At 39.9% G+C, this 27313-nt stretch overlaps 1 protein-coding gene across 1 annotated transcript in view; it reads left to right on the top strand.

The window, feature by feature from the left end:
* The window catches only part of EEFSEC (eukaryotic elongation factor, selenocysteine-tRNA specific), a 124492-nt gene that overhangs the window by 78037 nt on the left and 19142 nt on the right, over positions 1-27313 (top strand). Inside the window, exon 6 of the mRNA XM_036391172.1 lies at positions 3521-3677. Coding sequence (XP_036247065.1) covers positions 3521-3677 — 157 coding nt within the window. The remainder of the gene's footprint in view (positions 1-3520; positions 3678-27313) is intronic.

Genomic DNA, 27313 nt, shown 5'->3' with positions numbered 1-27313 from the left:
GCTCACCGAAGGGCATGGATGGCACAGGATGGGGTGTGTAGTATTTAGTGTGTGAGACAGATACTTCAGGTCATAGAGGTTTTATTCCAAACAGCCAGTCAGGCAAGTCACTGATCACTTACTATCTCAGCACCACTAAAGTGATTTTGTTTCTAATGGCCTGTAGAGATCCCCAAGGAATCATGGTGATACCTACAGAATGTATTCACTGGTTAAAGGAGGGATTTTTTTTTTAAACAAGTTAAGAACTGGCTGGATGGCCGAGCCCAGAGAGTGGTGGTGAACGGTGCTGCTTCCAGCTGGCAGCCAGTCACCAGTGGTGCCCATCAGGGCTCTGTGCTGGGGCCAGTTCTGCTCAATGTTTTCACTGATGACATAGATGAGGGGATCGAGCCTATCATTGGTAAATTTGCAGATGACACTAAGCTGGGAGCACAAGTCCATCTGTTGGAGGGTAGGAGGGCTCTGCAGAGAGACCTGGAATGGTTGGATGGATGGGCAGAGTCCAATAAGATGAAGTTTATTAAGTCCAAGTGCTGAGTCCTGCATTTTGGCCACAATAACCCCCTGCAATGCTCTAGGCTGGGGATGGTGTGGCTGGACAGTGCCCAGGCAGAAAAGAACCTGGGAGTACTGACTGGCATCTGACTGAGCATGAGCCAGCAGTGTGCCCTGCTGGCCAAGAAGGCCACCCTGGCCTGTGTCAGGAACAGTGTGGCCAGCAGGAGCAGGGAGGTCATTCTGCCCTGTACTTGGCACTGGTGAGGCTGCACCTTGTTCTGGGTCCCTCAGTGTGGGAAGGACCTTGAGACACTTGAGCAATCCAGAGGAGGGCGACAAGGCTGGTGAATGACTGAGGGAGCTGGGGTTGTTCAGCCTGGAGAAAAGGAGACTCAGGTGTGACCTTATCACTCTGTACAATTCCTTGAAAGGTGGCTGTAGTCAGGTGGGGTTGGTCTCTTTCTCCAGGCAGCACTGACAGAACCAGAGGACACCGTCTTAAGCTGTGCCACAGGAAATACGGGCTGGATATTAGGAAAACGTTTTTTACGGAAAGGATGGTAAAGTACTTGAATGATCTGCCCAGGGAGGTGGTGGAGTCACCATCCCTGGGATGTGTTTAAAAAAGGACTGGATGTGGCACTTGGTGCCATGGTTTAGTTGAGGTGTTAGGGCATGACTTGGACTCAATCTTTGAGGTCTGTTCCAACCTTGTGATTCTGTGGCCATTAGAGTGAAAAGAACAGTGCAGCTGGAGTCCTTGGTTACTCTCCTAAACTGAATGTACAAGAGCAAGACCCTAAAAAGCACCTTTCTTTATAAAAGATAAGGGTTTTTAATTCAAAGGTTTTGAGTGAATGTGGCATAACTTAATGCTGATAGAGTTTGTTTCTGTTCTAATACTCCAATAAAGGTTATCATTGCTGGTTTACTCTAAGGTGCTTGATGCCTGTAACACTTGTTCACAAAAGTCACTGGAGTTTTTTCTGACAGCCTTGCTAGGGAGGCTCTAAACTGAGCCATGCTAGCCTAGTATGATTGCTCATCCTGTAATTCCATTTTTAATTAAGTTAAAGATAACTTTGAAGTGCTCTTGGAAAAATAAAAGATGTTTAGAAAGATGTTGGCCTTTAAAGTTGGCTTCCTGTGCCATTTGAGGGATAACTGCAAAAATAATAGATATATTAGAGATCCTCCCTGGAGCACTTTGTACCATCTGTATTTCAAACACAGGGGAAAGAAACACTACCCAGCAGTGGACAAGAGGGATGAACAGTTTTGAAATACTTGTTTTAGGAATAAAAGATTTATAGGATGAAGTAACATTTTAATTTCTCCAGCCACTATAACAGAAAAAAAATTCAGATTTTGAGAATGTAAGTGCTTCTTCAGGTTGGAATTAACAGCTTCTTTTTCTTCTAGGCTAGGCAAAGAAAGGTGAGTGTGCCTGAAAGCTTATCTCCCCTCTCAACCTCCACCTATTATCAGGGGCTCTAGGAAAAGACATTTTTCAGTTTTGCATTTAAGCCAGAACGTTGCTGAGCAGTGATACTGCCATCAATGGTTCACAAGCTATTTTGAAGCAGTGGGAGAGGACAGACACAACAAAAAAACCGTAAATGTGTCCTTTTGGGGAAAGATGAGGAGTTTGGGCAGTGAGTGTTGTTGAGGCATCTGAGTGTTCCTGCCTGCAGCCTTGGCTGCACCCAGCCCAGAGCGGAGCTGCCTGTCCTGTTGTCATCTCCACGTGACAGAAGCAAGAAGGGCTGTGGATATTTCTCATCCTGCACCTGGTCTGGGACAGGGACAGGTCCTGCCAGTGCTCTCTAATACTGCACAGCCCTTTCAGTTTATAGCTGAGCAAGCAAGTTCTGTTTAAAATAAAACAAAAATCAAATTTCTGCTGCTAGATTTACTACCATCCTGAGATTGGCATTAAAATGGAGGTATATATATGTAACAAAATAATAACAGTCCAAGGGATTTGAGTCTGTATATGCATTATAGTTTATGGAGGATGCTTCAGGGAAGGACAGCTGCTTAATAAACCAGGATTATTTTGAGTTCATTTAAACTGAGTAAAGGGGAGTGTTCAGAACTGATTGCAATTCTTTACTGTTTTAAGTCACTTTGGTCTTTGCAACCCTTAGGTGTAGCTAAAAATGGTTCCTGAGATGTGCAACTTTTACCACATAAAATAATCTTGGAAAGATTGAAGTAATATCCCCATATTTATTCTGATAAATAAATGTTCTTTCTGCATCTACAAGGTAGAGTAACTGCAGGCAGTGGGTGTACAAGGATATTCACACCTACAGGATTAGGCTCACTTGACTGCACCTTATACTTTGTAATGCCTAAGGGAGGGTTGTTTATCTTGCCTTACCCACCAACCTCACTGCCTCTTGTTCCTGATAGCTTAATTAACAATTCAACTTGGAATGGTTCTTCCCACTGGGTTACAAACCTTGAAATTAAAATTGGATACAGTGGTCATAAGGCTCTTGCTTTAACAAATCAATATGTATGTAAAGGTGAGTATTTAAAAGGCTCTATTTAGAAGCTATGTCATTTCTTTGGAAGTGTAGCTGTTGGAATGCAGGTCTGCAGCTAAGAGAAAGAATGTTTATGTAGGTGATAATGTGCTTAGCTATAGAATAAATAAGGGAATAAACTTTTTGTCAGCATAGGTACTTCAGTGACTTTCATGGAAAGGTTTCAAAGCAGAAAAATATTTTAATTAACTAATCTTTACAGCATGTTCTGATGTAGGTTTTATTCTTCTTATATTTCCATAAGGGAGGTAGAAACAGAAATGTACTAGCTTATAAAATCTTCTATGGTTTTAGGCACAAATTGCCTTAAACTCAGCAATTTAGACGACTTAGAGTTTTGCTCATTTGGGGCTAGATGGTTTGTCAAAGGTGGAGTGGTAGAATTTGCCAAACTTAGCACATAATGTGGATAATTTCATGTCACTTTAGCTTCTGGAGTTATGACTCCCTATTTTTGTTTGCAGGTGATGGACGATTACAGTGTGATTGGTCGTTCATTGTTTAAAAAGGAAACAAACATCCAGATTTTTGTGGGTCTGAAAGTGAAACTGTCTACAGGAGAAGATGGAATAATAGATGGTGGTTTTGGACAAAGTGGTAAATTCAAAATCCGAATTCCAGGTAGGTGTTAGCAGTTAACTAATAACAATCTATGTCCAGTGTAGAGGAACTTTCCATATTGCAAGGTGAAGTGCTAGCAGTGATCTCCTGAAGTTTTGAAATCAGCTCACACCCATTTGGAGCAGTGATCTGGTGGGGCCTGTACCTCTTCTAATTACATGATGGTGGCTGTGACTTACAGTGTGAGACTGAATGGCCTGAAGCCACATCCCCTGTGTCAACAAACTCGGGTCTCAAAATGCCTTCTTGCTAAGTGGCACTAACACAGAAATCATGCTGTGCCCAGAGAGGCTTGTGGTAATCTCTCCTCTCTTAATGTATGTATGATTTGCACCAGAGCCCTTCTGAACAAATAAAAGAAAGCAAACCTGCAATCACTTTTACCTGTGGCTGCTTATTAAATATAGTATATTGGATGCAAGTTCCTTAAATTGGCTCTGTTCTGCATGTTATTACCTAACTTGCCTTCAAGCAAAAACTGCTTGATAAATGGGGTTTTGGACATCTTGAGAGTTTTTTTATTGCTCGTGTCTCCTGGTTTTATAATATTATATGTGACTGTATTTTTCATCCTTGGTGAATTACAGGAAGGATTTATGCCTCCTTAGGTTAGAGCATGGGAAATTATGGGTGCTAGAGTTTATAAGTGTCATTTATTGGGGTTTTTTTTCCTCCTTCTTTTAAGGCAGGAGAGTAGTTCTGAGCCTTTTCAAAAGGCAGTAATGGGTGTTGCATTTAACTCAGATTGCAGGATAAGATTTTTAAGGATACCAGGCAGTACTTTTGTATTTCTGTTTTGTCTTCAGCCCATTTGTCACTAGTTAATCCCCCACCCTCTTAGGGAGATGAGCAAGATTGCTTCTGTTGAACAAGTGGAGAAAAGAAATTACAGTATTCTATGGCAGCAAACAGTCAACATAGCCACTGATGTTCAGAGAAAGGTGAAGTTTCCTGATTCCTTGCAGAAGATGGACTATCTTTGCATTTCATTTAGTGTGATGCAACTGATCTAATTTTGACCCTCTGAAAGTTTCCTTTCTTCTTCCTATTACAGGATAAGGATTTCTGACTATATAAAATATCTCATGTGTTCTATCCTAGCTGTACTTCTAGTTTTGTAATCAAATGCTAGATTTTACAAATAGGTCTGAGAGCCTAATTAGCAAGCACACTTCACATTTAAAGAAAAAGGTTGCAGCAGGCGTGTGTTTACTTTCAGTTTTCTGGCATAGAAAACATTGTAGGGATTCACTGAGGTACCTTTAGGTAGGTGATGAAAAGATGCATAGATGATCTTAGAGCTGAAAAGCTGAAAATCAAGATGATGTCTTGCTTTAAAAGGTAGTTATGTAGTGTTCTTAGTAACTTTTCTCTCCCAGAGGCAAAAATCTGATGAACAAAAAGAACAGGAGGAGGGCATTTACATTGCCATTTCTACTTTTTTGGATGGAGGAAATGGTTCTTCCTGGGACAGAGAGAAGCCTTATAAGGAGTCTCTGGCACCTTTTTGGATTTAAGCAGGAACTGTAATTGTGAACCAGCAGTTACATTAAGAAAATTGTATATAGATTTAGATAATGGCATTTTGCTCTGTCCATTAGGCTAGTGGGAAGAAATGATACCTTTCACCAAGGTGTTCATTATCTAATCTTGGTTACACTCATCAGATGTTCAACAGCAGACCTTGGAACAGAGGAGCCTTTATGGTTTATTCTTTCAATGAGAAGAATATGTGGCAGAATGCTAGAACTTAATACCCCTCTAAGGTAGGCAGAATAATACAACTTAGTTTGCTTTGCTTTAGTCTGGGTCAAACTTGGGTGCTCTTGTTGTCTGGAAAGAAAAGGCACTAAGTAAAATTAAGTCAGGTTGAGGGTATCAAGGAGTGGAAAAGAAGCACAAAATTTGAAAGAGCGTAAAAACATGTCTCTTTAAGAGTTCCAGAGATTTGTGTGTAGGGGGAGGGCCATTGCTGTAATACTGCTTGAGTCAACTGCAGTTCACATTCCTTTGTTAGATCAGTGTTGCTTTTTTAATGTGTCTGCACCCTGTTTCTGAGTTGTTTTTTTGGGTTTTTTTAATTTAACTGGTCAGACTTCTCTCTCCCTTTCCCCTGCCTCATCCTTCATCCTTGTCTCCTCTCATACAGTCTCTTCCATATTTTTTTGGGTAGACCTTTTTTTAAATTTTTCTAAAGTTATTTTTCTTTTTCAGAAACGTATCAGGGAGTGGGAGGGAAGGAAAGGAAATGTCCAGGTTGAAAACTGCCTCGTACTGCGTTAGCCTGGCAGTCATCAGTCCTCTCATATTTAAAACCAGTCAAGCCCTAGAACTGAGTTAGCTTGTTGACCTGATGATAGCTGGTTCTAGAAACAAACCTCTCCATGGCAGTAAAATTCCAGGAGATGTGCCAGAGATCTGTGTCCTGACTACTAAAGGTGATAATAGACCATGGTACATCTTAGGGTGCTGCATGGTCCCACTGGTACCAACAACACCTCTCACATGAGCAAGTGTTGGGCTCCCCAAGTGTTCTTCCAATCTCTCTTGGAAATGGCTTGTGTTTGCTGTGGGTCAGACTGGGAACTTTGTCTTATGTCATCTGTGGGCTGAAAGTTGGCAGACCTCAGCTGGGAATGGCAGAACGTGGATCTGTTTCTTACTCTGGCACTGCTTGTGTGCAGCAATAAGTCAGATACTTCTCTCTGCTCTTCTGCTTTGTGAAACAGGGATAACTACTATCCATTCTGGAAAAAAACCCAAACTAATGAAGTTCCTGATTTAGATTTATTCCAGGCTTAGAGCATTAATATTTCTTGAAAAGACATCATTATCTCTCTTTAGAGTACAAAAAGCACATCTAGAGTACAGCATGCAATTGGAAGTTCCTTAGTTGCTGAAAGATGTCAGTACTTTGGAAAAAGTTCAGGGAAGAGCAGCAAGAATGCTGGAGAGGCTGAAGGGATTGATTTATGAGGGAAAGAAGATGAAAAGAAATGCATGAAACTTGGCTAAATGATGGCTAAGTGGGAGATATTATTATCCACAAGTATTTGAAGAACATAATGGAGAAGAATCCCTTAGGGTGGTCCAAGGAGGTGGAAGCAAAGCTTAATAACATGAAATAAAGCAAAGTGTAACTTGACTATTGAGAGATGTTATTTAGCAGATGTCTTGCACTGCCAGATCATCTTTGCAGATGAAGATGTATTCCAGTTTGACAATATTTATGTGTAGTTTGCCTGGATGTTTGCTAGTGCAGGGTAAAACAGGCAGGTAGTAGGATGGTGGGTACAATTTATTTTTCAGCTCACTTCTCTTTTTGTGTCCAGGCATGCTTTTACTGCTTGAATGACAAGGTATAACCTTTCTAGAATGTTTGCAGCAGCATCTAAAAGAAAAAAAAAATGTTTCCTAGCAGATCTGTTCTGTAGGGCTCAGTTGTGGAGCTGTTTGTGCCTTAACTGAAGGCAAAGTTTCAAGACCTGTTAATTGACAGGATGACGCTTCCTTTCCAGACTGGTTGCATGATCAAATGCATAAAAAGGGGGACATAATCTCTAAACTCACAAGAGAGTTTTGTGTCATTTAACAAGCTGCTTAAAAAGCAAACAGGGTTTGAAAGGCAATTTAAACTACACTGCTTTTAAAGATATGCTTTGTGTGGATGAGGGAGTGAGCTACTGATGGGGCACTGCTTGCTGAGGTGGGTGATATGTGGCAGCTGTTTTAGTTGTGTGCAGGGCAAATGAGTGAGAAGTATTGTTCAAGAACAAGTTTGGGGAGGCAAGGACTGTATGTTTAAGTGTCTTATTCTAAAGAAGATAAAAGCTAACAATGACAGTCTTTGGAAAATGCTTATTTCAACATAGCTTGTACCAAGGAATGTTGTGCCAGTTGATAAGACATTTAGAGGAAAGTTCAGCAAATCATTTGAGTAACCTAGTGCTAATTGTGGATTTTATTTAACTGTCTCTTACCCAAGAGCTGTAAAACTGTGCTTGGTTTACAAAATCATGATCTGTTGCTGTGTGTCTTGACATCCTCTAAAAGATTGACTTTAGACATGCCCATTTCTTTGGTTTTGGCTCATTGCATTTGTCATGTGCTTGATTATTGTAAAATGTAGCAACTTTTAAAATCTAATTGGAGCATGTGTGATATCTCAGGCATGGTTCCTTTCTGTTTTTCTGTCTAATTTCTAGATGAACACTTCATCTAGAAAGGATGAAGTGTTCATCCTTTCTGAGGCACTGCAAGGTGTCTCACTGCCATTCTCCTCTTTTTGACTAAAAATTGCTGTACGTGACTTAAAGAGTTACCTTATTTCTTAATGTGAAAGAAGCAGTGCATATCTAACACTCCTAAGAGCTGAACACATTTCTGAATTGAGCAAATTTAAATGTAATAAAAGACACTTTTCATAAGAAGAGATAAAAATGAGAATATTGGAGTACAAGCTTTGTGGCTTCTCTGTTCTTTTTAGCCATACAGGATAACGGGAGTTTTCAGTTTCTTAAAACAGGTGAAAACAAACTGGTTTAAGACTTTGCCTTTTGTGGCCAGTAACTTTTTGCCTTGCACTTGAGAGAACAAGTCCATTTCACTGTTTCCACTGCTCTTCAGGGTAAGAGGGATTGAATGTGCCCTAAAAGTCTGTTCTGAAGTGACAGCACAGATCTCCTCCCTCACCTCTGGGATCCTGCAGTGCATGTATAACATTACATACAGTGGTCAGAATTCAGCAAAGTGTCCTATTCTTGAGAATTCCTTGTGTTCTTACATGTGAAATTAAGGGTAGAAATACAGAATATGTTTCCCCCTCAGCATTTTGTGGATTTGGTGCATCTTTGGTGTTTGGATATTTTGCTGCTTTTCTGGATGAGATCCCTCACTGGCTTGCAAAGTACTTAATGACATAGTGGGAGAGCTATGATGTAACAGCTATACATGAACAGCACTACTCTGCATGATTTCAATTCCAGTTAAAAACTGAGGGTTTAAAAGTGGAATTCAATTTTTTTTCAGTATTTGTAAGGATTCCACTTAAATGAGGAAGTTGACTGGAGGTTAAATAGCACGAGGGAAATTAAAGTTACGTGAAGATTTAAAAATACAGCAGTAAAATAATTTGTGTATCACATTGTCTTCTGTAGCCTCCTCCTAAGAGCTATCTTAATTGTATTATTTTTTGAAATTTGTTCTCTTTTTTTTTTTTTCATTACTATTCAAGGCATATGTCACTTTGTTCAAGTAGGTTTCAACACTCCAAAGTGGCTGGCATTTGTGGAATATTACTTTCAGGGTTTTGGGTTTTTCTTAACAATTGTAGGAGACAAGCTTTAAATGGTTGACTGTAGTTAATGTCATATTCCCAACTCTGTGATTTGGAGGACACTCCTTACTGACATCTGTAGGAATGGGGCAGCCTAAACCTTTTCATTGCACTGAGAATAATTAAACATCCTGTCACTGAGCAGCATACCTTTTTTGTGGGAGATCTTGACATTTGGAATTCTTTGCTTGTGTTGCATTAGAATAGGATAATCTTCTCTTAGGCCAAATGGAATTTAGGCACATTTAATGTCCTTGTTTTCCCAGCCTGGCTTCTGTTTTAATAAAGGAAAATAAAAAATTGTTGGCTGCAAGGGTCTGGTGGGTTGCCATCCCTGTCAGTATCAGGTGAGGCTGAGCAGGATTTGAGTCAAGAGGAAAAACAAAAGCCCAAGGGCAAAGAAATCTGTGTAGCTGTGTTTTATTTAAAAGCTGGAGATTAGCTCTGCTTGTTCTTTCACAGTCTCTTTTCCCCTACCCTCTAAACCAAACAAAACCTAAAATCCTTAAGGGGTACTTCAGGCATAAATCTCCTTCTCTCTTTTTTGTGAAAGTTGGCTGGTGTAGCATGGACAGAGGCTGGGAGAGGATTGTTGCCAGAGAGGCATCACTCCCTTGTATGATCCCCTCTTGAGCAGATTAAACTGTAGTGATGTGGAAGTCCTGGTGACCACATAGGAACAAGGAATTTGTACTGCATTTGCACAAAAAGGTTGGCCTGAAGGAAGCAAGCCTACTTTTGAGTGGTGACATCATGTGAGTCCATATTGACCTTTGAAGCTGAATAACCAGATTTATCAACCTTAGAGAGTTCTTGTGGAATCAAAGTCAAAATTTGTGTACATTCCTTCTGAATGAAAACAGAAGTCAAGGAAATAACAACTTACTAACTGCCTGTCTGCCTCATTCATGATAGGATTGGGAGATCCTGGTCTTGTCTGCAATGGCAGAGCTGCAGGATGGAATCTCTGAACGGAGAGCTCTGAAGGGGGAATGTGTTGATCGTGAGATTGGTTTCACAGGCAGCAGGTCATTGCACACTGGAGCAGATGCTGCTCCCAGGGCACGTTAGGACTCTTTGATTTTGAAGTTTCCATTGGAGTATCTGTCCAGCAGGTTGTTTTTCTGGCATCAAGCAGACCTGAACTATGGAATTATCAGGCATCAGGTGATGTAGCAGCATTTGAGTGTGTCTGTGAGAAAAGAGTCCAGCTCCTGTGTAAGCCCTTGTATTGAGTACAGTAAGGGCTGCACATTGAGTCTCTGTGTCATTGAAAAGAGTGAGAGGGAGCCTTTTATTTTACTGCCACCCACCCTTTCTATTCTTGTGCAAGAGGAGCTTAATGGAAGTGTCCCTAGTGCAACAGAAGGAACATTGGTGGTTCTGCATCACATGATGTGACTGCAGTGTTTATTTCCTGCAGCCCACATCACACCAGTGCCCACCACACTCCCCTCGAGGGCAGGGCTATTGGTGGCCTTCAGGAAGCATTCTATTGCTCTCTGACCAACCCTGCTGTGGCAGTAGAGCAGTGTTTTCTGAGCCCTTTCTGCTTCCCTGAGTAGCAAAACACCTCACACTTGCACAAGTGTGAGCTCAGCCCCAAAGCAAACTGAGCTTTCACTCTGGGCTTTGCTGCCTCCTGGGTTTGTGTTCAGTTTGTTTTGTTCTGTACGACTCAGCAGAGCATGTTTTTTCTGAGCTTACTGTTTGTATGTGGAAAGCAGTAAGGATGTAGGTGCTGCCTCAATCTATAAAGACGGTTACCTTGAAAAGACAAGGTGGTGAAGTTAAGCATTTAGATATTAAAAAAAAATCTTAATTAGCTCTCCATTGTGAGATGCATTATGATACCAGGTATAATTCAGTGATTGCATTCCCCACACTCACACACACAAGAAACTTTGCTGGTTTTGGTAATGCTTTGTAACTGACCTGTTGTCCTGTACTGAGGGATTTTTTTTCTCCACAGTGAGTTAATCAACTCCTTTATTTTTTGCATTTTAAAATGGAGTCCTGCTGTAAATATGAAATCAATTATTTGTGCTATTTATGGAAAAAAATATCCTATTAAGAAAATAAAGAATTCCAACAGATGGGATTTGTTTGACCATAGGGTATCTTAACTTCCACAGATTCTACCACTTGAGGAAGAAAAAAAATACACAACCCACGACCAAAAGAAACCCCACTTAGTAATCAGTTGCATACATTTTCTTTTCTTAATACTTGCTTCCAATCTCCATTGAGCCTCCCTTCACTTGGACTAAATGTTTGCTAATGCTCTCACCTCTGCATTTTTAGGCTTCTGTAGGGATGTGCAAGGTAGAGGTGATCTTTTCTGACCTGTGGATGTTCTAGTGCTGCAATATTGTGAGCTCTTGAAAGGAAGGGCTGAAGGAAAATCCAGTCTAGCTCTGTGCCTGAGATTGCCCTCTGCAGATGGAAGCCACTGGGAATTGAGCTGCCAAAATAGTCTGCTCCAAGTGCTTTCTAATTAAGTTTCCTTTTTTGCCTCCAAGAACAGCAACTGCACCACTAGTTATTCTGAAGTTAAGTTTCAAATCCCTGTTGCAAAATAGAAAGATGCTATAATAGAATTTATTTATCTTAATTTGAGGATAAAATCAGGATCTGATAGTATGGGAAGAGCTTGGGAGATGACTGTGGGTTTTTACAAGTATTTTTGAAACTGAGCAGTTGTTGTTTCAATTGGCAGTGGCATTGGTAGTCAGCTGTCCAAAGTACTCATGAAAGTAAGCCCCCAAAGAATGATTTTCCTTCTATTAAAAGAAAAAAAAAATCTGTAAAGATTGTTTCTTTTCTTAGATAAACTCAGGTCATATATAAGATTCTCCTAAGCCACAAGAGCTAGATACATAAATTAAACAAACTGAGATTTGCACTCAGTTGCATGTTTTTAGGATCTGGGATTTCAAAAGAGGTGCACTTATCTTGAGATTTGTGGTAAAACTGTGAGCTGGAAATGCTGCTCTGTATAATAACCTTACTTCTGTGTAGAGTCTCTTGTGGTCGTAAGTCTTTCCAGTTAATCCAGGCTTTGTTATTTTGGGGGAATGTAGTTATTGTGGAAAGTTGCATTCCCTCGGAGAAAATAAGCATCTTGCACATTTAGGGCTGTTACTTTGCTGAATTTTGAATAATTATAACAACAGCTGTAAGCTCTTGGAGCCCATTGCCCAGTGCAGCTCCCTGGCAGGGCATGTCTGCAGGGGATGTGGCCAAACAGGCTGCTCCATCTGCCTGTGTTTGTTCTGTGCTTGTATTTGCCATCACATCACCCTTAACTTCCTTGGGCACCATTTCCAAATTATCTAACACCTCTTGGCTCCATGCTGCTGGTATGTAAACTGCCTGGTGGGCTGTGGTGAGTCTTGCTCCACCTGCTTAGGAAATCCTTTGTTCAACGGGCTCCTTTACTGCAGGTTACCTTTTCGAAGAGAAAAGGAGGAAGAAATCCAACATGTGGGTGGGAGGCAAAATTAAGTATTCAAAAGAGAAACTGAGAAAGTTTATTTCCCTTATAAAAGCAATCCTACCCTATTTTGCATATGTGATGGTTCCATAAACACACAATTTCAGAACAGCACCATATTTCGGTTTTAAAATTTCTGCTGCATTTTTATTTTGAATATTTTTCATTTTAAAGTGGAGATGCTTTGCACAGTTACTACAACCCAGTTGTCCTTCCTTTCATGAAATAGTACAGAAGTTTAATGTACCACACATCCTGCAAACAAGAGCACGATGTGTGTGCTACCTTCTGTCTGTTTTTTGTTGTTGTCCTTTTTACGTGTTTCATTTTGCAAATTCAGTAATTTCAAATGTGAAAACTTTTTTTTTTTCTTGAAAAAGAATATAACTAACAGTGAGTTTTATTATGTGTTTATACAGTTTGGCTGAGCAACCTTGCAGCATCAAAAAATAATAATTTGGTAATATCTTGTATCTCCTAGAACTTAGTTCTTAGTTCTCATATACTTGCCCTTTTGCAAGTTTGGATGCTTCAGCAAGTGCCTTGGAAAAATGTACAGAAGGAACAAAATACAGTTTCTTCTGAAGAGTTACAAAATGCCATAAAAATGTCTGTTGGTTTACTGCTGCTCAGTTAAGCATTGTCCTTCTGGGAAGGAAGGGCCCTTTTTCATGCTGAGGGCTCAGCTGATGTCAGTGCAGCTAACTATGTGGAATTCAGGTCCATGACCAAACTGCCCAAATATGGTACTTTTCATAGTGATCCTTAAATTCTCCAAAAAACAGGCAGGGGATATACACAATTTATAGTTGCTTCTTTTGATGTTTTAGGTGGAGTTTTACTTTGAAGGGTTATGGGTTTTGGTGAGAGATGACTGAAGTACTCTCTAGACAGGTGGACCAAGGGTTTCAGGATGAGCTGGTCGGGAGGAACTTGCTCTGTCCTATTTGTAGGGGGCAGCTTTCTGCAAGAGCCCACTTCTTTATGTAGAGAAAGGAAGTAGAAGCCATGAATCCAAATTTTGTGTTCCCAGGTCTGTAGTTTATTTATACAATACCAAACAAGGAATTATTTCCTTCATCTTTATTTCTGCTTTCTTGTGTGCAAAACTGGATGCTAGTTTTTGGATGTTACAATTCTCACTCATGGCTTTGCAGTATTTGGGTGGAAAATACTTGGGTTACAAGCCTTTACATAACTTTGATCTTCTTAAATCTCCGCAAGGGTCACTCATGCATTCAGGTTGCCCCCTTGCCATGAAATTTCTCTCCCTTTCTGTAAACTGTTTGTGCTCGTTTACTCGATTTTGATCGTTCATCCCCTGGGCCTTTCACCTTCCCTTTCCACCAGTGTTTGTTCTGATAGCTTTTTGAAGTCTGAGTAAAAACATACACCGCAAGCAGGGGCTTCCTGGAGGCATAGAGCTTTGTGGTTTGCAAATTGTAGAGTATTTGAAGTATTGACTCACAACAGTGGCCAGTGCACAGGGTATGAGAACTGTTGTGTGACAAGGACGTTAACCTTGAGAGCCTGATCCATGTTTTGAGTTTGGGGACAAAAAAAATAGTTGCTCTTAATAGTGTGCATTGATTTCAAGGAAGTCTGTGTAAAGGAGTCTTTGGTTTGTGTTTTCACAAAGGAATTTGAGTGTTTAATAAAGAATAGGAAATAACTGGAGCTTCAATAGACCTGTTTTCATAGGGGGGGCTCTGCTGTAACATGATTTTGTATAATGTTATACATAAGCAACAAAAGCATTTCCTGCCTGTAGCTACAGTATTACTGCATTTAAAAGAAAATTGCAAAAAATACTTTACAAAGTACTTAACATGTGGAATAAAAGTTATAGGAAAAGTAGAGAAGACCATCATCGTGCTTAGAAAAGTCTTTCTTGTAATATCTGAAGTTGTTACTGCAATCCCAAGAACTCCATATTGTATGCTTTTGTGCTATGTGATTTATGACAATGTTTTTTGAAACCTCTGAGCCCTCAGTTCCCCTCACCACTTTCCCCTCATCCCCCTCAACTATTCCAGATTAGCAAATCAAGACAATTAGGTGATTCAGAGATCCTCTTCTTTCCTGTTACAACTGATGAGTTACCCAGTTTGATTTTTTTGATGTGTTACCCTAATCCATTAATCCATTTCTACTCTCCCTTCCCCACTCAATTCTCTCTCTGTTTGGCCGTTTGCCTTTTCTCACTTCTTCAGTCCCTTCCCCTGATCTTTCCCACACAACCCAGAGCAGCCTCTGCTGCTTTTTAGGATATTTTTTAATGAGATATGTGTGTATGTATGTGTGTGTATGTGTATATATATATATATATGTATATATATGTGTGTATATGTGTATATCTATCTATATGGATATCTATATATATATACATGCAGAACCCTGAACCTAGACCTGTGCCATTTCTTTGATTACTTTGTTGTTCCATCCTAAACTATGTCACTGTTGTAAATGAAGAACATTGTTTCTGTGGTGCAGGCTTTTTGCTGTCCACCTGAGGATTTTTAATTCAGTACAAGTTTGCTGCCAGGTATGTATTTACTCCTCAGTGCACTTGTTTACCTTAGTTTTCTGTCTGTGAAAGAACAGTTCTCTATCCCTAATATAGCCAGTTGATGTATGGATGTGCTAGGCAAGGGGCTGTTTGCCTGCTGAAGTATCAGCTCATCAGGATTGGTATTACAACATGAATGCAGCCTGAAGAATATGCATTTGTTTTCTTTATGATTGCAATGAATTATCTTCTCAAGCTCCCACAATGGTAACATGGGCCGTGCCAAGCAGCATAAGAGAAAGAAGATGTTTATTGAGGACTGAAAATGTGCTAAATAATGCAAGTTCCTGCTGACAGGAGAGCAGGCTGTATATCATGAACTGGGGATTTTCTTTTCATGGCTCATTACAGTGGATTGTTCTCACAAGTACCTCCTCAGAAGATGTTCAAAGATTATAGTCCCTTTGGAGTTCATGTTGAAACTGATGCCTGCTTCCCCAATCCCAGACTTTTTTCCCCTAGTTTTTCTTCATATTTTCCTTGTTATGCTCTGAAGTGAGTAATTTGAGGACGTAATGTAATTGGATTTAGTTGTGGGTTTTATTTTTCCGTCTTGAAATTGTGCACATTCAGAGAAAGATTGATTTATTCAGTGAATTATCAGTGTTTTTATTTTTTACTTGAAGTGAAATTTAAGCTTGGGTTTATTGACCCAGGCTCTCTGTTGAGCTACTCTCCCTTTTAAGAGAAGTTGAATATTTTTAAGAATATTTTTCCATTAACAAAGGCCAAATAGAAAGGTTTTGGGGGGAAATACTAAAATACATATATAATTTAATATTTGACAATTTATTCCTGTGAAAAATCAAATTAATGTCTCACATCTGTAAAAATACTACAACTTGACTATTTCTGTTCAGTAGATCATTGTGCAATTCACTAGTGTTAAGTCTTAAATATGTGATTAGATTTCAGAGTAAATGTATGCTAGAGCAAAAGCAGGAGTGAGTCTCTTTTAGAACTTATTTCTTATAAGCACAGGAAAAAAGTTTTATTTGGCATTTGGAAAACATTATAGGTAGATTAACAGCAGATTTTAAATGTTGTTTCTCTGTAAGATTTTGAGCTTTAATAAATACTGATTCTTGTAAGAAGACTATACTGTAGAGTTTTGCAAATGAGTTTGGTTGAATAACCTTATTTTCTCTAATCATTATAAAGAAAGGATGGATTTGTAGTGTACACAAATTATTGCTTTTTGGGTAGCTAAGAAATGAGAGAAATCTTGTAAAGATGGGGAAGGGTCTGTGTTATTCAGACTCTGAAGTTTCCTGGGTTTGCTTGCTGATGATTGGGAATCTTCTGGTAAAGACCTGTTGATTGCCTCTGTATTTAAAGCTTTTGTTCTTATATTAGATACTAGGTTTTGATTTCAGGACACACATCCATGGATTGCACACAGAATAAGTGGAAGCACATTATGGATTCCCTGCTACTTTCACTGAACCAGGTAGAATTGGCTTGGGGAGGAAAAGGAGGAAGAGACCATCTGTAAGCAAATTGATGGAGGGTATTTCAGTCCACCCCTGCCAATTATTTCTCATCGAAGCTGTCTGAGCCAGTCTTGATGCAATTTAGCTCTTGCCAGCCAGAAGGATTTTATTTATGGAACAGGGCCTGTTGAAACTTCCTCCGACCCTGGAGAAGCTGTGAATGGGAGAGAGCTGATCAAGCAGGCATGTCTGGCTAGCGTATGCATTTCTTTAATAAGGCAGGGATTGATGTCTTTTGCAGTTCAGGGGTTAGATAAACAGCAGTCCCTGGGTTCAAGGCTCTCCATGTTCAGTTGTTTGTTTATACGGATCTCAGAAGGTTAGCTTAGCCTTCTTGACATCCCCAGGGAGCTTTCCTGACCATGCTGTAACCTCGTCTGCTCCAAAGCTGCTCAGGAGGTGTCGCATCGCCTTCGAGGAAAAGTACTGCCTGAGTGGAGTGTGCAGCTCAGACCTGCTCTCAAACTGAGTGGAGTGTGCAGCTCAGACCTGCTCTCAAAGAAAGGTAGATGCAATCAGAGTGGTTGGAACACTGGCTCTGTCTTCAGGAACTCATAAATAATTTGCACATGTAGCCCGTGTAACTACGGTGCTTTCATTCTGAGGCTTGATGTTTGCACACAAAGATGCCTACAACTTTCAACTCAGGCTCTTACTGATTGCAGTTCTGAGAAATCAGTGACATACATGACTAATTTGACCAGAACTTTGAGGTCGTCTTACTAATTTCTGCTTCTATTGACTTGCAGTGGTAGCCCATTAAACTGAATGGGATAAACCCCAAATAAGTAAGTAGTTATGTTAATAATTTTTTATTAAAAAAAATTAGTGATGGTTACATGTTGAACAATACAGAGAGTTAAAGCATGCATCTAATTAGGCTCATTTCCATAGCATTCTGTCCCAGTTTTCCTCCTCCACAGAGGAGGATGATGATGGTCACATGAGAAATGAGAAAGGAATGGTACAAATTCATCTGGGTCTTTTTGAATGGTACAAATTCATCTGGTGTAGTTCTGATGAGTAGAGTTGTTCTGGAACTTGAGGATGGTTTTGCTCAGGGTTAGAAGTGTGCTTTATCACATGTGGGACTGGCTGATTTTAAAATGTGACATGTTACAAAGTTGGCTTAAATCCCAGAATTTGTTGAATTAGTTTTTGCTGATTTGATGTCTGGTTATTCGTACTTCATTTTTCTGCAGCAGCTTCAGTCTGTAGCTGTGCAGACCCAAACGGACAATAATAAACTGGCTGCACACCTACAGCACAGCTTGTGAAATATTCTCTCATACAGATGGGGAAACTGAGGCACAAACATGGGCTCTTAATGGCCACTGGGCATTTTTGAGAGCAGAAATCTGTACATACCCTTCCTGTCCTGTAACTCCCAGTGTTGTGCTGCTTGACCTGCAATGTATTCATTTCCTTGAGATCAGTTTGTGCACTCCTAGAGCTTCTCAGGAAACCTGAACTTTGTCTGGTGTTCTCAAGTAGGATGATGCTCCTAAAGTATCCTGTCCTGTACAAATCCATATGGATGGCATCCCAGCTGTAAGGTGTTCAGAGTGGGGGAGAGGTCACTTCCATGCTGGCTGAGGTTTCAAAGTGCCAAAATATGAACATCTTGTCGCTTTTAAATGATGTGTGGGGTCTGACTTCAATGCTGGGTTTCGTATTTAATCAGTATTAATATGATAACAGGAATGTGGCAACTGAAGCGAACACAAAGAGATTATCTTCTTAGCCAAATGCATCCATTAGCTAGGAAATGTAGGTTTCTATTAAATGAAGCGGACAGATGGAGTATTGGAGGTGACCGAGAACAGGAGGGGGAGGGGGCTAAGAGGTGAAAGTTGAGGTTTAGAAAATCTCTATAAAAATAAAAACAAACCATCCATCTTGATGGCTGGCGTTTTACCCTCCCGTTGCACTTTCAGGATGGTGCTCCGATTCCTATCAAGAACATTATGCTGAAATTTAATCTAACAGAGCACTTACTCCTGCCAAACTCTGCCTCAGCAACTGCTCCACACCCCCAGAAAGAAGTGGCCAACAAAGCTTCAAATACAGGACAGTGTTGTGCCATCTTCAGGAAAGCTGCTACTTTGAGATCCCAGGGGAAGACAGATTGGATCTTGTCCCTCTAGTTTGTTGGGGTTTTTTTGATTTTTGTTGGGGAAACAAAATCATGTCCCAGCATTTCAGAGCAGTTGGAAAGTAAATTATTCATCTCTTTGTGTGTATGTATAGGAACCCTGATCTCATAACTGTTGTAACAATGTTTATAACCAGTGTTTGAAACCAAGGTTATAATAGTATAAATAATTTTAGATAATGCAGATAACGAGAAGAAAATAATATAATTAGAATTTTACAAGGTGGACAATTCACTAAGATAGATGGAGTAACACAATACATTAAAAAAAATAAATCTGTAACAGCACAAACATGACACTGGTGACAGGAAACATCTGCATTGCCAACCATCCCTGGGCTGGCCGCCACAGCCTCACATCTGCACCCCCAGCCTGGGAGCTGTGTGTGCTCCATTGTATCAGTGCACATCAGACCCTCTGTTCTGCCACAGAGCTTTGGGTTATTTTCTTTGGGCATTTTGTATTGGTTTTAAGTCTATAAGCATTTTACTTGAAAATGAAATTGAAGAAACCGTGTAGGATGTTGCTGTTTAGAGTGGACTGCATTACTTCTGCTTGATTTTTCTCTAAAGCCTTCAGGTGTTAACAAAAATGGGACTCGTGGAAAGTCCAGAGTGGACTTCACTTTGCCCACTGTCCATCTCTAAGCCAGTGCCAAATTAACAGTGACTGATTCATTTGGGCAGCACAAACCAAATGTTATTACCATCTCTGGATCCAAGAAGAGTTCAGAAATTAAACTTTAAAACCAGATTGGGTTTGTATTTTCCCATCATCCATGGTGTTCCTTGTTCACATACACTGATTTCCTTGCTCAGCATGCAGTGAGTCCCAGGAAGGAGAGGAGATCCCAGGGAAGGTGTGTAGGGCTGGCTGATGGTGCAGAGCTGCTGGTGTTGGCTGGGGCAGGACCTGCTCCCAGCAGGGAGGTGTGTGCTCTGCTGCCTTCATGGGAGGGTGCAGGAGGTGCAGAGCCATTTTTCAGGCTCTCCTGTCATTCCTGCTTGGGAACCTGACACATGGGCCTAACTTTCTTGCTTGTGTTGTTTTTCTAGGAGGGAGGGAGGTGACTGAGCAGCTAGCCCCTTGACAGGGCAGTTTTAAAACATTCATAAAACTTTTATTGGGCTGCCACCCTTAGAGATAAATATTTTCTAAGTTTATGGGTTTATTTTTAAGGATTGAAGTTTAATAGCAGCTTTGTAGCCCTCTCTGTCCCCAAAATAGCCTTTTGGCAAGCCCCATCTCTGGAGGCTGCCATGCTTTTCTAGGTCTTTGGAGTTTCTTCATTACTAAATTATTACCCTTTTGCCTCCTTCCAGCTTTGTCTGACTAAATGTGACCAACTGTTAAGTCTTTCCCCTTCCCCCAGCCTTGCTGAAAGCTGATGCTGTGTATCCATATTTGGTCATCATAAAAGGAGAAAGATTGCAGTAGTTATAAATTAATTTCTTTTATTAAATTTGGTTAGTTAAACCTGTTTTATATGAGTCTTCCTTATCAGTCTTTTCTTAATGCTGCATGTGATTTTAAGATGGTATGGGCTGGTGGCATTTCAGACATCTACTGGCACTTTTCAGGCACTTTCTCAATGTGCTTCCACAAATAGAAAAGCTTTGCAGCTCATCACAGCATTAAGTGGGGAAACCAGTGGGCTTGCAGCCAAGGCTGTACAAAGGAATGCTGTATGTAGTGCTTGGAGGAAGATGGAGCTGCAGTTTGAGCATCCCTGCCATTTGATTTCACTGTGCTGTGTCCAAAGAGGTTTCATGGATTTCAGGATGGGCTTTTGCTCAGCACTGACTCAAGGCAGTGTGTGCATTTTGGCTGCCCTGGGAGAGCCATGTATGATCCCCAGGTGTTCCAGCTCCTGGAAAGTGAATGCTTTCAGCACCTGGAGCCCTACTACGTATTATGGTTTCTTTCTATCCCAGTACAGTTGCTGATCTCCCTTCTTTTCTTACCAGAGGCAGTTGTAATACCTAGAAGGAAAGTGTGTGACTTCTTTTCTCATTTGCTCAGCTATCTTTTATGATGCTACTTTCAATGACTGATTTCCTGAACAGAAAACTGCTGGCACATGATATTTATCGTGGCATCTTTTGGTCTAATCCCAAATTTTTGGTGGTGTGAATGTTTTTCTGCACAGGAAGCTCTTTTCTAGCATATGTGATTTTTGTCCCTCAGACATACTCAGGAAAGTGCCACAAGTAGGAAACAACTTAAAGGTTGGGTTCAGGGATACTTGTGAAGGACCAGTCTGTGGAACTGACAAAGATAATATGAGCTTCAGGACAACTGAAGAGATTAAAATAGACTTTACCTCCCTTAAGGGGGTCACTTGGTCCTAACAGACGTAAAAAGAAAAAACCAAATGAAAACAACCCACTCGCTTTATTTTGGGTGAGGCTGACAATTTATATAGTCAGGGAACTCCCTTTTCCACACCAGTCACAGTTCAGCAATACATTTGCTGTTGTTTTTTTTTTTGTTTTCTTTCTCCTAAAAATAGGAATATCTATTTTTGTACAAAATAGTGCCCTGAGACTTTTGTTTCTGTATTTCCATGACTTCTGTTTTTTATGTCAGCACATCTTGGGGCTTGTCCTAAGAATGGAGCTGATGTAATAATAATGGTTTTCATCATAGCCATCTGATTTGTTGCTTAGAATATAAAACTGTTTACTTTTGCAGGACTGTTTTTCTGCAAGTTTTACACTGATGAAGAAAAAAACCCATAGGAGTCAAGAAAGTTATATTCAATGTAAAAATGAATTCTAACAGCTTATATGCTCAAATAGCCCAGCAATATGTGCCTACCTCAGTATAAGCAAACAGGTTAAGGCTTTTTTTTTTTTTTTTTTTTTTTTTTCAGGAGACTGTTGAGTTCTGGCAATGTGCACATTATGTGCAGAGTTCTTGTCCAGCAAAATTCTGGGCAAAGCTGGACAGTTTGAATTTTTGTATATTCACATGAGAATTTTATTGCTCTATCCATAATGTAAATATGAGTATAATGGATTGTAACTGTTTCAAGTCCTTTCCCTGACATTTGGTAGTGGTAGCCCCCAGCTAGTGCCTGTCTCATATCAGATGGATTTTATTCTTTTTTTCCTCTAGAAAGCTGTGGAGCAGAGATGTAGAGATATTTGATAAGTTGCCAGCAAATTTATGGCAGTACAGTGAAGAAGACTCTGGAGTTTTGGTTTAGCCCCAGTATAAGTCCATCTCCTGGAGCTTTTGCAGTGTTTTGTCTTTCAGGTTAGTTATTGGGTCAGCCAGAAGCCTGTTGGCATTGACTCTTGGTAAATTTCTTTCTTAATTGCTTGTCATAATAGTGTCTCTTGATCCACTGCATTCATTCTCTATTGGGGATTATTCTTCAGAAGAAAACTGGATGTTGCCTAATCCATAAGAGTTGTAAATGCATCTGGAAAGGTAACCAAACGTGTACTTTCAGGAAATATCCTCTCTTAAATTGAGATGTTCTCTGAATGATCTAATAATTTTCCATAATTATGTATGCATCTTATAGTTGTGAGGATGCAAATAGATCAAATGTTTAGCAAATAAAACTTATTAGTTTTGGGGTTTTTTCACTCTTTCTTTCTGGTACATTTTGATTGTGTTTTGAGACGACAGTAGGTTTTTGGTTTGTTGGTTTGGGGTTTTTTTGCCAGCAGCATTGAAAGACCCACAGCTAGGCAGGCTGAGAGGTACTTCTGATTCTTTGACTTTTGAACTCTGTGTCTGTGTTTTCTTTTGTTGTGGTTTAAATTTCACATCACTCAGAAGTTAATGCTTCTTAAGGATGTAATTTACCTTCAACATGATTCTTCTTGCTGGTGTATGAATGGTTCAAGCACTGTGGTTCTGATGGGAAAGTATGAACTGCAGGCAAGAGTCCCTGCTGTGGAAACAGAAATAGTGAAAAAAGGAACAAATATGGCTTCAGGGTAAAAAATGCACTTCTCAAGTTTTGTTGTAAAATAATTAGCCTTCTGTGGAGGCGCAGAGACCATAGAAAAAGCACAGGAGCTGCTCAGTTGCCTGTGATTTGACTTAAAGTTTATGACCTTGAGTAATGTGCCTGCTCAACCACACTTAACAAAAGCATATTTGATGAAATGTTAAAGTCATGAATTACACTCCATGGAAAGCCTTTTTTAAAATTTGTAAAATCAGAAATAAATCAACATCTTCAGACCTCAGCAGAGTTGTTTAAATATGGAATTAAAAGGAACAGGCTGTTTCATCAACAATGACACTTTGTAAACTTACACAGAATGTGTAGCTTTTCTTCAGGTTGAAAAAGGACTCTGTATTCCAAGGTATTGTATAAAGAACTGTAGCATTAGGAACCCTGTTTTCTAAGTGGGGAAGCTGAAACAGAGGTGAAATAATGTGGTGAACTGATGGAAGCCAAAGAAGTAAAACTGCCTAAGCCTGGGTTTCTTAATTTCCAATCTAAATGTCTGCCCATTAGGGCTGCAAAAATTTCAGAGCAAGTTGTGTGACAATTTGGAGGCTTCTATGAGGCAGTGTCTGTCCCTCTCTTTTCCTTGTTTTGAGCAACAGTTACGGGTTCAATCATCCTCTCATTTCAACCATCAAATGTGTAGTTACTCCCAGTTTATACTTATAAAACAGATTTTACTTATGAGAGAATAAATGTGCTGTCCCTGCTCACACACAGCTCTGACTGAGCTGTCAGCCCAAAGCCTTGCATGGCATTGGGAGCCTGTTCTTCTCTCTTTTATTGCTTCATGAGTTTTATTTATCTGCTTTAATGTATTATATTGGAATTGTTATTATTTATTTCATTTGTTTGGTTTTTTTTTTTTAAAGTAGTTGGGTGCTACTGTGTTGAAACAAAAATAGGAAGTGTTTTCTTTGACTAGATGTTAGGATTACTGTATAACAATGAAAATACAGTTTTTGTTTTCTTGGAGAGCTTTTAGCTTTTTTTCCCCCATGTATTAGGCATCACATCTGATGCTAAACCACTGTATAAAATATCTTTGTTGGAAGCTGGAGATTTCCCTGTAAAGTTAGATAGTTTGATTATTTTTTTTTTTTTTAGGTCACAAGAAAGTTTGAAATGCACAATAGCTCTGAACATTAACTTTTCATTTTGTCCCTGGAACTTTTGAAGAGAGGCTTGCATTTTTTGGCATTGGTCAAGTAGTCTGGTCTTGATAGACTTGCAGTCTGTAGTGTCTTTGTATTAAGTGTTCCCCCTGGGGCTCCATCTTGTGTTTTAATTCCCAGTTTGTGCTGATGTATGGGCTCTTCTGTTTAATAACTATTATTTTCTATGCCATTATGCCTACATACTTTACTTGATTTGTGTTGCATACAGAGTGTTTTCCCCTTGTTGTGTTTGGAACTGGTTTGTAATAGGGTTATTGTTATGTAATTCTGACTGAAAGTTAAAACTTCATCAACAAACACAAAGTGCTTGTTCTGGTTGAAAATTTGTATCTTACACTCATCATAAACTATTTATCCATTATGTGCTGGTTTTTATAGTTTAAATAAAAGAAACCACTATTTCATCCACGCTGCAACTTAGGAAGTATTAAAGATTCACTGGTATGTAGAGCACTTACTGCTGTGAACACAAGTGAAGAGTTTTTGTAAACAATTGATTCAAGATTTCAAAATAACACAAGTGCTGAGAAAACTGCTGCACTCAACTATACTGTCACATTTCCATGGATTAATGAGTTACTGTTTGTTATCTCAGTGATAGTGACTGTCTGAGTGCTCAAACCCCATCACAAATGTGCAATAAATTCATAACCTCAAATGTCTCTTTAAATCCCAGTGAAGATGTTTTGTGGGGAATACAATGTGCTGAGGAGCATTTTGCAGTTACTGAAGCTCAGCTGATAGGCACTGACTTGCTTCTGTGTCTGAGCTGTAAAATGACAAATGGTTGAAAAATATATCCTTCGTGCCAAGATCAGAGATTTCTGCCTGCAGTTGTAGAGTGCTTTAGAGCAATTCAAGAAGATATTCAGATGTTGGCTGGAGAATGCATTCATTCTTCCAAGCTGTGAATATTCCACTAGTCTGTGACTCTACTTTTGTCACTGTTACTCATGAACTTACTGTGCTCAGTGATCCCCAGCCTCCTCATGCTTTCTAGTCTTCCTGCCTGTCTTACTTAACCCCCAGCTTCATTTACACTTTTACTCTGCAGTGTCTGTGCTGGAAAGCACTATAAATATGAATAGAAGCCCTGGGTGTACCTGTGGTGGGCATATTAGTGTGTAGATCTAGTCAGGCTTGCAGAACTGTCAGTGTCCTTTATCTGGAGCATGTTCAATCTATTTATCTAAGTAGGTAGTATTGCAATTAATTTTTTTTCAGTAGTTTGTCCTTTTGAAATTATGCTTAAAAATTCCAGAAGCTTTTTGAAGTGCAGACTGGCTATGCTTGTCTTGGGATGGCTGAATGCTGCAGTGCACATCACTCCAGTGTACACTGGACAATGTTTTGGTATTTAGGAAGATGCAGCATGTTCTGTGTGCAAGCCCTGACACACAAACGCTCACACACCGTGTATATTGTGGCTGCACATCTTCAGCTTGTGTGGTATGATGTGCACACTCGTGCACGCCCACACACTAAACCTTTGCAGGTCAAAAAGGGAGGATAAACTTCTGAACCCAGCTGCTTCCAAATTAACTACATGTGCAGGGACCACCAAAGCTGGGGTTACCGTATTCCAGAAGAGTGCTGGACACTGACACCCACATCTTGTACTGCAGGAGACTTCTTGTTCTTCCCTTGGAACCTGAAGGATGATGCCTTGGAAACACGCCGTCCTCTTTGCCCTTTCCTTGTCACCAGAAAGGACAGGCAGCAGTTTGGTGGCTTCTCCCTTCGTTATGGAAATGGGACTGATACAGTAATCAGGATGCTACATATGGAGCTTTTTAAATTACTGCTCTTCAGTCTTTTGTTAGCCTTCATTATTCCTGAAGATTTTTTCCAAGTCATAAAAATGACATTTTTAATATGCAGAATTAAAAAAAAGGCAATATGAAGAATACATTTTTGTCAATAAGCTTTTACCTTTTAAACCAGTTATCTTAGTTTCTGCTCTAGGTATTTTAATTGAAGATTAACTACTCTTAAAGAGTATACAAATTTAGGTAGTATATATTTGAAGTAGTAAAATAGGACTGAATAAAAGCTGGGAATAGAGTGGCCTGTCCATTATAATTTTAGATTGCAGAGCACAAACTAACCTTCATTTGAAGTCAGCACTGCTGACTGAGAGACTCTTCTAATGTTAAGGCTATTTTATTTAATTTTTTTGTTGTTGTTCTGATGAAGTTCACTAGAAGTATACTTTGGAGTTGCAAGTTGAGCTGGTCTTACCTGGAATGTTTGTTTTATTCCTGCTGCTTTTTCTAATAACAAGTTGTTGAGTCAAAGCTGATGCATGCAAGCATGAAAGAAAATGCTAAACAATAATTGTTTTATGCTTCTTTTGACTTCTGCTAAAATGACCTTGGTGAGCTCCTTTTTACCTACTACAGGAAATAAGATTGGTTCGTTTTCTGCAGACTGATAATTTCTCTTGCATCTTGAGCAGCCTTGGGTACCACACAGATTGTCTAAACTATGGGCATTGAAGGCATGGAGGCTGCTTTTGTTTCAGAGGGAGGCAGTTGAAGAGGCTGCTGCATTCTGAGCACCTTCCTTGTCTCTGGGGCAAAGTACCTGGTTGCCTTCCAAAGAGAGGCTCATGTCTTCCTCAAGTATCCCATATTTTTTCCAAGGATTCGAGGATAGCTGTCCTCAGGAAAATATTGTTAAGATTTATTGTTTAAATCTATTTGGAAGGGAGTGCATCTGATAGGTTTTGTAAACACTCTGATTTTTCTTTCTCCTTAGAGTTTTTACTGGAGCTTGAATTTTAGCAGCATAAGTTTTAATGTAAACCTCCTGTAGATCCATAGCCTTGATGAACTGCATGTAAAACACACACTTTTATGAACACTTTGATGAATTCCCTCATCAGTGTGCAAGATGGGGGAATGCTGCTGCTTCCATTTTGATCCCTGAAAGCTGCAGTAGCCTAATAAAGCTGGAGCTGGTGCTTGTGCTGGCTCATTAACCTGCATGGAGATGTGATTCCTGACTGGACCATTCCCTTGGGCAGTCCCTGAGGCAGCCCTGCCCTGTGCCTCAGCCTGCAGGGCATGCAGAGCTTTAGAAGGAGAATAAGGCTCAATATTGTGGTGTGCTGCAGACTTCCCCCTCTGCTGCCTGCCTGTAAGGAAGGAACCTGGATAAGATAGGACATGGGCTTGACTTAACATGGTGTAATAGTCTCTGTGTTCCTAGCTTTGCACAGGGAAAGAAAGCTGTTTTTGGCCAGAGCTATGCCCTTTCTCCATGGCACTTGCCCAGTCCTTCACTTTTCTTGGGGTTTTGTTGATTTTTTTTCTTGTTCTTGTTGTTTTCCCCCTCCTCATAAGGAGGAAGGGTTTGAACTACAGATTTGCCATAATTCTGCTGCAAAATCAGTAACAGCTGTTGGAATTGTAAATGGCTTCTTGGTTGC

Source organism: Molothrus ater, chromosome 11 (assembly GCF_012460135.2).
Source record: "Molothrus ater isolate BHLD 08-10-18 breed brown headed cowbird chromosome 11, BPBGC_Mater_1.1, whole genome shotgun sequence".
Classification (NCBI taxonomy): domain Eukaryota; kingdom Metazoa; phylum Chordata; class Aves; order Passeriformes; family Icteridae; genus Molothrus; species Molothrus ater.
Note: the sequence above shows the minus strand (reverse complement) of the source record. Positions and strands in the feature narration are given on the sequence as shown.